Here is a 12,715-nt window from a genome sequence, read left to right as displayed (position 1 = left end):
TCGGTGCGCCTGAGAAGGGCTAAACACCGGAAAAGGCATGACGTGTGCAGCCCTTTTCACAAATAAATCAAGGGAATTTTAAAAGGCAAGCCCATGAACAAATGAAAGCTATGGGCATTATGTGGGCGTGGTCAAAAGCCCAACAGAGAGACAATGGGTCAAAAGCACTTGCGCGCACAACCTAAAAACTTGTATATGATCTAGTTAGCTAAGACACTTTAATAACATTATGGCCTCATACTCCGCTTTGCTCTCCCTGCATGTGTGCACCATAATGAAAGTGCACATTTTTTACTGATCTGGTGCAGACAGTCCAAAGTGGTCCCAAGAAGACACAGGCACTGAAGGGCTCTGCCAATTTACATACCATGCATCCCCCAGCAGGCAACCACTCTCTAAATAGACATATACACGTCTCACATCTGGTTGTGGGTGTGAGGACAGTTTGAGGATATCTGTGCTATTAAAAATCCTGTCCTAAGAGTTTTCCTAGCGTGTTCCAGTGGTAGTGCTAGTTTATGTTTTAGTTGGGGAAAGGAGTCGACGGAGGAGGGGTGTGAAGGGTGGTGTTACTTGTCGGGTGGGAAGTGAAAGCAGAACCTACACTTGATTCTACACTTTATGTTAACAGATTCTTGTATAGCGTGGGTTAGCCATTTAAATGGCATGTCGCCCAAACTTTTGTTCAATGAAAAATGTTCAGCGTAGGCCAAGGAGGGCTGGAACCTTGCTAGAGAGATTGAACATAACCATTAGCTTGGTATATTAGTTCCACGCCATAAACTGTGGGAAGTCATGAGTAGTGTGGGGGTTCCTTGTCCTGTGTTAAATATAATTAGAGATCTTTATACCGGCAATTGTGCCAGAATCCGATGGGGCCCGGAAGGCGAATTAACACCAGAGTTTCCCACAATCCGTGGTGTGAGACAGGGCTGCGTACTTGCTCCCACACTGTTCTTCTATTTATCAATGCATGTATCCCCTACCTTTTGGAATGTTCTAGCAATGCCCCCAAATTGGGAGCGCAAAAGATTCCATGTCTCCTATTTGCTGATGACACTTTGCTAATATTACAAACATCTATAGACCTCTCAAATTTGCTCACGAGGTTCATGGACTTTTGTAAAGATCATGGTTTAGAAATCAACTCATCAAAAACCAAATACATGGTGTTCGGGGACAAAAAGCAAAAGATGAGGAGACCCATTCGCCTAGAAGGTGTCATATTGGAAAGAGTGGGTGCTTTTGATTATTTAGGTCTAAAATTTGAAAAAAATCACACAAACGGCATGCCCACCTCCAGAAATCAACAATGTGTTTGAAACAAAGGGCGGGCGGTATTGTGAGATTCACAGCTAGATCCCCCAGATTTGCCATGACTCCTGCTCTAGAAATAAACAAATCTCAAGCAAGGGGGGGGGAGGGGCCTATATGGAGCTGAGCTGTGGGGCCACTGCAACCTGGAGGATTTGGCAAGGGTGGAAAACTCCTTTTTAAAGATGCTGTTAAGAGTCCCTTCCAGCACTCCATCCTTGACTATCTGAATGGATTTAAATCTTCTCCCAATTAACCAGATTGCCGCCCTAAGGCCATTGTTGTTCTGGATTCGTTTATGGTCACTAGATTCCCTTACCCCATACAGACTTGGGTTGATTAATCTGGTGAGCACCAAATTTACTACAAAAATTAAGTGGTGTGCTTACGTAGAACGGACTTTTTCTTGTCTTGGTCTGGGGACTTTTTGGAAGGACCCGTCTTCCATTCCAAAAAATGCCATACAGATCTTGAAAGACGCATTTTGGCTTAACGTCCAACCTTCGCAATTGGCAGAAGTTTCGCCCTCGCCCATGACTGGTATTTTTTTGACAAATTAAATGCTATTATGAGCTTGAGCACTATATGGATACATTACTCTCTCCACTTGCACGTGCTCTGTATATTAGATTTAGAATAGGGTCTCTTCCTTTGTGTACCCTAACCTATAAATGGTCCAATACAAATAATAGGTCCAAGTCATGTCCAATGGGCTGTGAGAATGAAGAATCTGTGATCCATGTCCTCTTCCAATGTCCTGCATACCGTAAACAGAGGGCTCTTTGGATCATCCCCTTATGTAAACGAAAAGGTTTTAGGAACTGCTTACCGGCTTTGAGAATATTTAAGTCAGACCCATCTGTGCTAGTGGTGTGTTCTTTGGCAACATTTTTTGAATCTATCTGGCATTTTAGACTTGGAATTTAAAAAATTATAATTTAGCAACAGATATTAGAAGTAGGCATAGCAGTTTATAGTTGTGCAACATAACGTATGGCCAGCAGTACATTTTAGATATTATATAGATAACACTGCATGCCTCCACAGTATTCTTATATTTATGTACATTTTTAGGTATTGCTTTTCGCTGTTGTACATTTTTTTTATTTTAGGGCACTATTTTAAATGTTAATGTTTTTATTTCTACTTTTATATCCTTGATTGTTTTGTATTGCACTTTTATGGTATATTTTTACCAAAATAAGGTGATGATGATGATGATGATATATTAGTTCTATTTAGAGTAACTCTATGTACAGGGATTCTGCGTGATCCTGAAAATCTGGCATAGACCCAGTTTCCCCTAGTGCACCTATGCTGGACACGCCTGAAAAGAGTGCGGTAATAACTGTACGTCATGTCGATCATTATGTAATATGGTTTACAGGTCACATTACGTTTTCTGGCATTTTTTATATAGCATTTGTCAGAACCTAGGATGTTAATTATTTGCTAACAAAATGCGGAAATAATAGTTCAATGCACAGGCACACTACACATTTGTCGTTCTAAGCCAGCAAGCAGTAAGAACAGTACAATGAATATCCTATGTGATGCACGTCTTCTATGTGATGCACGTCCAACATAGTGCAGTAATAAGTTTAATGATGCTCATCAACTTATGTTCATCGTTCTTCAAAAGACTCTGCAAACATCAGTCCGATGCAGAGGTACACACTGTCTACGTTTCTCCGGTCTATTTTGAAACAAAGGGTTGTAATAACAGAACACTGCACGCATCACTCCTTTATTATGTCACAATGTGTGATTAAACCAGTGCAACACACAAGAGTGACTCTACTTAGGGCTTGGGCAGGATAATGCAGTAATCGACTCTGAAGCAATGGGTAGAAATCTGCCAACCTTCTCAGGGCTACATTTTCAGAAGAGAAAGAACTGACTGAGGACTAGATGAGATATCTGGGAGTATACGTAACCTAGAATGCTTCCTCCCTAACCTAGGGCCTGATCTAGATCTTGGCGAAGGGGAATTCTCCGTCACAAATGTGACAGATATCCCGTCTGCCATATTACGATCTTATTATATCCTCTAGAGATTGTAATACAATGGACGGGATATCTGTCACATTTGTGACGAAATACTCTCTCCACCAAGATCTAACTCATGCCCTTAATAATGAAAAAATTGGGGACTGCATGTGCCAGAATGCAAAGGATGAACTGAGAATGAGGCAAGCCTGCTCTGCCTCTCACTTGAAACAGCTTGAGATCTATGGCACTACGTTTTCCAGAATACACCATGATTCACTCAGTAAATTCTTTCAAACACACTGCATAGCCAAGCATGAACATAATATCATTTATAAAACCAGCTATATGTACCTGTACTTTTGCTTTGAAAAACAAAATGAATGACGTGTTTCCTCAAAGATGCTGCTAATTCATTATGTTTGGTGCAGAGAAGAGAAATCTTCTGTTTTTAAGTGAAGAGAAATCTTTAGGAAGCCAATGAAAGTGCAAAAAGCACGTTTTTGGGGGCCCAAACATTTAACCTCAGCCCAATCAAATCCTGTACTGCTGGCTTCCAACACATAGAGAGAGCCAAAGCACCTCTTCTCCTTATTCTCACATAGTTGCCTGGCAACAGCTGTGTCAAGCCGGACCATAAAAATCAAATTGATCCAATCAGAGGCAATATTAAGAGCCAAACATCTAAACCCCTTAATCAACACTCACTCCTGAGCCTTCTCAATCAGAAGAGGGAAATTCTGTGTAAACATGAACAATAGCCTCCAAACATTTACACCTATAATCACATTCCTCAAATTTAGAACAAGAACAAAGTACATGAAATGACATACACTTTTCAAAACCAACTCTATATTTAAACTACCTCATTAATATGGTGTCAAGTCCAGCAATCAGTGATACAAACCATAGAAAGATTCAGTCTTTCTATAGTGACTTCAAAGACTTTTGGGCCTCATTAGAAGATTGCTGGATTTATGTCACAGGGACACCGATTTTACCAGATACAGATCTTCCCACGGTAATAATGAACTCAGAGTCCATACAGCTAGTAAACTCGGATGTAGGAATACTGTACCACTCCTGGTCAAGCACAGCAGCACCCCCCTTTGTGAGAACACTGTGCCCAACTTTTAGTGGGACTTTTACAATCCATCAAGATCATGACAACCACAGTGCTACCAATAAGTGGAACAACCTGCCACTACACATAAGGCACTCCTCCTCACTTATATTTTACAGGAAGCTAAAGACCCGGCTTTTGAGTAGTTCCTCTTGGCCCCGGGTTTGGCTACACTCACGCCTGCTCAGTGCCAGGATGTCCTTCAAGGTGATAGTGCGCTCTACAAATCTGCAAAATCTAACATACCACAACATAACATAAGGAGAAAATCTTGGTTTAAAAAAAGTTTCTTATCCCTGGCACTGGACTGCAAATGCTTCCACCAAGCAAGATGAAGGGATAACAATTTTATGAAACATAATAAACATTTTGTACTACTGTGTAACAAGAAATCCAGAATATACAATTGTGATTATAATGCATTTCGATAAGTATTCGGATATTGGTTTGAATGTTATCAACACCCAAAGCTTTAACATGCATTTGCCACTGTGATTGTCAAGTCAACAACATGTGTTTTTGTGCAGGATCCACAATATATCACATTGAACCTGGGAGACAAAGCAAAGGATACGGCCTTCTCGATCACATACAATGGAAAGAATACAAGTTGTCATGAGACCCTGAGTGAACGAAATGTCTACAGTCTTATCATTTACCCAGTGGATGCAGACCTGCACTGCAAACTTGTACGTTTTTTGCATGAATTCCTAAGTCAATAATGTGCATGTAACATGTTCTCTTAATCACATGGAAGCCTAGCTCGGATGAGGATATCTGCCCTGTCATAGCTGACCTTTTTATCTGCTTTCATGTTGAGCCTGGGCAAGTAGTGTGAATTATGACTGACCCATGTACTATTTTTCTTATATAAAGCAAGAATGGTCAACATGGTATAAGTGCGATTTTTCGCTAGACTTTAGAACGCTGACAGGAGTCTTAATTAAGAAAGGATAACAAACAACATTGTGTAGGTTTACTACTGACTTTCAAATTAGATAATTTTAGAAATGTGCAATTTGCGGATATGCACAAAATTGTCAAGTGCACTTTATACAGCTCAATTCCATCGAGTAGATATTAATATACCGAAAAACAATGTCAGGTATTTATTAGTTCATTTGTTGCACTTTAGATATGTATGCCGTAGCCCTAACTCCCTGTTACCAATAACAACCAAGAAGAGAGTAGTAAGACTTGCCAGAAGGAGAGTAAGAACAAAGAACTTGTGATGAAAGGGATGGTGGAAAACGTGAGAAGGAGGGGGGAGCAGACTGCCTCTAATAGTTGATTTGGTATGGTTATACGCTGCACACCACACTAAGGCCCAGATTTACAAGAATATGGTGCATTAATTCCAATGTACCAGATTTCTTTCGCCGCCACCTAATGACACCATGGGTGCAATGCATTTACAGTACTGTAGCATATGTATGCTATTGTGGTGCTTTACTCTGCTAGCATCAAAAATGTTGACACTAGCGGAGCAAAGTGAAAGTAGGCCCATTGATTTCGAGGGGTGCGTCCTTTTAACGGCTGATATGAGCAGGCGTTAAAAATTACTCACTCCCTTCCTCTGTCTTTCCTTACATTCATTCATTCTTTCTCTCTCTCACTTTTTCTCTTTCTCACTCCGTTTATGTCCTACTATGCCTGCTTCCCTAAAATCTGGGAGGAGCCAAGGGCCAGGAGAGGACAGATCAAGAGTATGAGATAGTCCTAATTGGTTCACGATTGTTATAAAGCATGTTCTCTTCCTGGAGGCTTGGCATTGGAATACTTGTATAGATCATCGAGGAACATTAGGATGAGGTGGAAATACTACACAGAGGGCACAAGAGAACATGCATTGACAAAACCTGAGTTTTTATACAGTATGAACCACATCAGGGAGCTTAGTTAGAGGAGCATGAGTATGCCTCATCCAATAGGAACAAGGTGAAGAGAGCAGAAACAGGCCAGATGCATAAAAGGTGCAAGGTAAAAAGAGGAAGGGTCAGAATAGAAACGAGAATGAGTTGGTCTCTGAAGAAACAAGAGACATGGTGATAAGGAGGCTTGTGACATTGAGGTTCTGATGAATCGAGAGATAAGCGCTGAATGAGAGCAAGAAAAGGAATTTATGATGGACACAAATAGAAGAAGAAACATTACTATAACCAGCTGTGAATGAGATGGGAAACAGCGAACAGGTGATCAACACAGCAAGCTGATAAAGAAAGGGGAAGCAGAGAGCCTCAGATAAGTGGATAGACAAGGTGAGGAGAGGAGGGTCAAATGCTTTGTAATTAAAACAGATCATGTAGCACAAAGTAGAGGTAGACCCTGGGCATTAGAGTACTTGTGTAGAGCAGTACTCTGTGACAGACAAAAAATTATAGCTGAGACTCCGAAACTATGAAGAACCAAGTATCAGACGGTGTAATATTATCGCTATGTTAGGTTTCCAAGCATTTGTGTAGTATTGCAGATTGTCCACATCCTGCTCAAGGATGTAGAGAGAACTATTTTGTGTGTGGTAACTCACAAGTGTTTCTGTATTTTGTTTGCCATACATTAATGAAGTTCCTTGGTTTTCCTAAATATCTCTCTTTGCACAGTGATACATTCTATGTTTGTGCTGGTGATGGGTCGTCTTTGTTACTGTCAGTGAGCAGAGACAGTTGTCACAATGATGCCAGCGATAAACATATCCAAACATTTGATGACAGTTTAAATCTCACACAGATGAACATGGCAATATTGTTTTTCTCTCTTAGATTGAAGATTCAAAAAAGAAGCCTGCAAATGGAATGGCAGAAGTGAGGTGTGAATATTTTTTCTACATGTCTCGATCATGTGTAATGGAATTGATTATTAAACATTATTCACCGCACACCGTTCTTTTTATGAACTTAAACTCTGGGATAGTGGTAATCTCATGCACAAAGGTACTGAGAATGAAGATCTCTATTTATTCTTAAAATGACTCATGAACTCCGATAGCTGGCATGGTGATTGATATTTATATTGCCACGCCAATTCTCCAAGAGGTTGAAATTGCAGCTTTCTCAGTTTGTCATCTTATACTTCGTAATTACACATATTCTAGGTGTATAAACATAGCCTGACAAATTAATTCTTCCATCAGATGTTGGTTGGTAGGTACCTGAATCCAGGTAAGAGGGGCAGTTCCGGAAAATGAGCAAATACCCACAACTGCACATGGGTTACACCTATAGAAAATCAATTCAGTAGCAAATCAAACCTTTAAATTTGCATTGCACCTATTTGTCTATATCTGTAATAATAGCAGGGTCATATTAAGGATTGGTTTAATTACGTGTTCCTTACTTCTTGCAAACAGTTCACAGTGAATCACGTTACTATGGCCCTCATTCTGACCCTGGCAGTCCTAAACCGCCAGGGCCACGGGCAACAGAAGCACCGCCAACAGGCTGGCGGTGCTTCAGTGCCCATTCTGACCGAGGCGGTAAACCCGCTTTCAGAAAAGGGGATCCGGCGGTTTCCCGCCGGACTTCCCCTGGGCCAGAGAATGTGTTGCGATGCTCGCGCACAGTGCTTCGCGCACAGTGTGTTTACACTGGGCACGAGCATCGCTAGGCAACGGGAGTTGGACGGAGGTTGAGGAAAGACAGTTGCGAAGACGAGCGCTTTGGATTTCCTGTATCGGGGTCGCATTTATCGTTACAATAAAAGCTTGTAAATCACATGAATTTCGTAACGTTTATTCATCTCAACAAAATTGGCGACGAGTTATTAGCGACCCCGAGGAAGAACCCACACGTCCAGCAAGCAAATGTCTTCACAGCTTGAGGCAGGATTTAAAGGAAGTTGTAGGATTTGATATTTTCGTGCTGTTTTCAACAGGACTTGGTGATTGATGTAGCGGTAGGATTAAGACTTTGTTTATCAGTTGTTTTGTGCCAAGTAAACCAGACTGAAAATGTCTACACGCCGCATCTTACGTTTTCAGATTGTCTGACAGTGTCAAGCAAACAAGTCTCTTGTGCTCTTGCGCAGGGCCTGCGCACGTTTGATTATTATTTTTTTTTTCGTAAGTCCATCATTTTTTCAAACTTAGCGAACTTGCTGGATTAATATTTTCTCCTTTCCAAGGAAATATTTGTTGTAAAGTTATTTCATCATAATTTTTGGTCATGGCTTCTGGAAATGCATGGAATCTTAGCGCTCCTGAGCCATTCTTGCCAAAAGATGGAGAAGCTACTCTAAGATGGGAGGAATGGCGAGAATATTTTGTAAACTACATTTCAACTTTTGAAGATGAAGAAGAACTTACTCCAGAAAAGAAGAAGAAAATTCTTTTACACTGTTTAGGTGCAAAGGGTTTGAAAATTTACAACAGTATTAACAAAAAGATTAGAGCACCTGAGCAAGGAGATGTTTTTAGCCATGCTCTTGAAGATCTCACAGAGTATTTTAGACCTGCTGTGTGCGTAGCTGTTGACCGATTTAAATTTTATCATAGGAAGCAACAATTTGAGGAATCTGTAGATGATTACGTTGCTGCACTCAAGAATTTGGCTTTGTCATGCAAGTTTGGTAATCTTCATGACGAACTCATTAGAGACCAAATTATAATGCACACTGCCAATCCACATATCCAAGAGAAACTTTGGTCTAGAGGGGAAGCACCGTTACGAGAGGTTATTGACATGGTCAAAAGCGCTGAACTCACTGGAAGATGCGCAAAGGCTGTTCTGCGCAGTGAGGAAAAATCATTTTCAAAGTTGGAAGACAATGCTACTATTGCCATAGTCAAGAAAAACAATGAATTATCGTCTAAGAGAGTCCATTTTTATCAAGGGGAGAAAGATAATTCATTCATGAAAGACAAAAAATTTTGTTTCAGATGTGGCAGCAAATCTCATCTGGCAAATGATAGGAAATGTCCGGCTCGGAATCAGAAGTGCTCAAACTGTGGTGTTTTGGGACATTTTGCCAAAGTGTGTCGCAGAAGGAAATTTGGTGGGGGTGACGCAAGTGTTAAATGTGTGAGGGAATGTGACAGCGGTTCATCGGAGGAGTCTGATTCTAATTTATGCATTCTTAATGTTGATGATAAGGTACAGAATGTTAAAAACAACATGAGTAGACCCTTATGCCATGTTACGATTGCTGGCATTGATATTTCGGTTGTTGCGGATTCTGGTTCTCCCTACACTATTCTGAATGAGGAGATTTGGCAACAATATTTTGAACCTTTTTTAGGTAATTGCTTTGAAAAAACTGACATTTCTCCAAAAACATTCACGGGTGAACCTATTAGAATGGTGGGTTACAGAAATTTGCTAATTGAATTTAAACGCAAACAAGCGTACTGCAAGGTGTATGTAGCGGTTTCTGGGCCGTCCGTACTGGGTTGGAAGGACCAAGGAATGTTGGGTATTATTTTGAACCCCAGTAGTAGTACACCTGTGTCTATTGTACAACATACCGAAGATTTATCAGGAAATATTGCAAAAAAATTCCCCAATGTCTTTTCTGGCCAAATTGGAAAACTAAAGGGTTTCCAACATAAAATACAAATGAAAGCTAATTCCACACCTTGTATTCACAAAGTCAGAAACATACCTGTTTCTGTGAGGGACCAAGTAGAAGAAGAACTTAAAAAACTTCAGTCAGACGGCATTATCGAACCCGTGGAATCCGCAGAATGGGTCGCACCTTTAGTTGTAGTTAAAAAAAAAAATGGCAATTTGAGACTCTGTGTGGATCTCAGATATCTTAACAAGAATATTTTAATTGATCAATTTCCTTTGCCAAAAATAAACGAAATGTTAACTCGCACTAAAGGTATTAGATGGTTTTCTAGTATTGATCTTAAAGCTGCTTACCATCAGGTGCCTTTACATGCTGATAGTAGAAGTTTAACAACTTTTGTGACACCTGTTGGTTGTTACAGATTTAAAAGAGTACCTTTTGGGTTGGCTTCTGCAGCAGCTATGTTTCAGAGGTTAATGCACAAGGTATTATCGGACATAAAGGATGTACTGATTTTTCAGGACGACATTTTGATAATGGGGAAGGACAGAAATGAACATGATCGTAATTTAGATATTGTTTTGCATAGACTGAGCACACACGGTTTGACAGCAGAAATTGAAAAATGTAGATTTGCATTTAACAAAATTGATTATTTAGGTCATGAAATTTCAGATGCTGGTATTAAACCCAAATTGGAATTAGTTAATGCTGTCAAAAATGCCCCAAGACCTCAATCTAAAGATGATTTGCGAGCTTTCTTAGGATTGGCTGAATTTTACGCCAAATTCGTCCACAATTTCTCAGAAAAAACATATATTCTGCGTCAACTTCTTAAAACTAATGTTAAGTTTGTGTGGAGTGAGGCATGTGATGAAGCATGTGAGGTAATAAAGAATGATGTGGCTTATGCTCCACCACTTCATGGTTTTGACCCCATGTTGCAAAGTGTGGTCACAACGGATGCCAGTTCTAAAGGCATAGGTGCAACGTTATCCCAGATCGATGAAAAGGGAGTTGAATGGACCATAGCTTTTGCCTCGCGTTCGATTACACCGACTGAGGAAAGGTATTCTGTGATCGAGCGTGAGACACTTGCATGTGTTTGGGGTTTGGAACATTTCAGACAGTTCATATGGGGTTTTCATGTGTTGTTAAGATGTGACCACAAACCGCTCACTAAAGTGTTGACAACAAAAGGGTTAATTTCAGCGTCACCACGTATAGCTCGTTTGTCGGTTAGACTTTTAGATTTCAATTACAGTGTACAATATGTTCCGGGAGTCAAAAATGTGGTGGCAGATTTTTTAAGCAGGATGCCTTTACCTGTTGTGTGTGATGAAGATACGGATATTGAACAGTTTACAGTAGCCAATGTGTTAACTGATTGTCCAGGTATTACCAAAGAGGATTGGGAACAAGCTCAAGCTCAAGATAACATCTTTGGTGTGGTTAGCAGATATATCAAGAATGGATGGCCTAATAAACATTTGTTAGATCATAGTATGCGTGTGTTTTGGGAACTGAGACATGAACTTTCTCTGGAAGGTGGTCTAATTTTTAGGAATGGCAGGGTTATTCCCCCAACATCTATAAGAAATAGGATTATTGATATATGTCACGAAGGTCATCTTGGAATTGGTAAAACCAAATACAAAATTAAGTGTACTTATTGGTGGCCAGGTTTGGACTCAGACATTGAAAGAAAAGTTAGAGACTGCTATGCATGTAATTCATCTGACAAGACTCAGGTAACATTAAAACCACCTCTCCATCCTATTCCGTGTCCAGATGGACCTTGGGAAAGGATAGGCATAGATATTGCAGGGCCAGTGATGTACAATGATAAACAAAAGTATTTTTTAGTTTTGGTTGATCATTTTTCTAAATGGCCAGAGATTGAGATTGTTAATAGGGCTGATGTGGATTCAGTTGTACACTTCCTGGACAAGGTGTTTCTGAAAGAGGGTTTACCTAAGTGTATAGTAAGCGACAATGGACCTCAATTTATGTCTCGCATTTTCAAAGATTTTGTACAGGGGAAAGGTATTGTACATAATACTACGGCTTTATATCATCCGGCAGGAAACGGTGCTGTGGAGAGATTCAATCGGGTGATTAAGGGCGTCATCCAAATGGCAAATCACAACAATTTGGATTGGAGATGTGAATTAATGCGGAATTTGTGGTCATACAGAACGACACCTTGTGTATCTACAGGGTATTCTCCCTTTGTGTTGATGAGAGGGAGAATTCCCTGTGGGAAAGATAATGTGGGTTGGAGTTTTGGGGATAAAAAGGCTGATTGGACACTTAAACAAGTTAAACACAACATTAAAAGTTCCCAAGTGCATAGTAAGATGTATTACGACGCGAAACACAAATGCAAAGAACAAGCCATAAAAGTTGGTGATGTGGTTAGAGTTAAGAAACCAGGTTTCATAAAAAAAGGTAATAATCGATTTTCAGATCCCCTTAAAGTAAATAGAATTTTTTGTAATTCTGCATTATTAAGTGATGGTAAGGTTTGGCACATGTCTTCATTGTCCATGTGTAGGAATGTTAATTCTGGGTTGGTTGGGAAGGAAGGAAAAGTTATCAGCCCAGAACGCAAGGTATGCAAATTTGACTGGTTAGATGATTGGAAGTATACGCCTTCCTATGATTCTGATTATAACTCTAATGTACAGTCTAACGTACCTACTGTCAACAATCATTTTGATGTGCCTGCAAGGAAAACAAGCAAGTGTGGTCGTTTAGTCAGGACACCAAGCAAATTTCAGG

General features: G+C 40.1%; 1 protein-coding gene across 1 annotated transcript in view; it reads left to right on the top strand.

Annotated features, from left to right (window-relative positions):
* SLC15A2 (solute carrier family 15 member 2) overlaps positions 1-12,715 on the top strand; it is a 429,960-nt gene that overhangs the window by 327,260 nt on the left and 89,985 nt on the right. The window contains exons 17-18 of the mRNA XM_069224674.1: positions 4,954-5,115; positions 7,186-7,232. Coding sequence (XP_069080775.1) covers positions 4,954-5,115; positions 7,186-7,232 — 209 coding nt within the window. The remainder of the gene's footprint in view (positions 1-4,953; positions 5,116-7,185; positions 7,233-12,715) is intronic.

This window comes from Pleurodeles waltl, chromosome 3_1 (genome assembly GCF_031143425.1).
Source record: "Pleurodeles waltl isolate 20211129_DDA chromosome 3_1, aPleWal1.hap1.20221129, whole genome shotgun sequence".
NCBI lineage: Eukaryota > Metazoa > Chordata > Amphibia > Caudata > Salamandridae > Pleurodeles > Pleurodeles waltl.
This window is presented reverse-complemented; position numbering and strand designations above follow the sequence as displayed.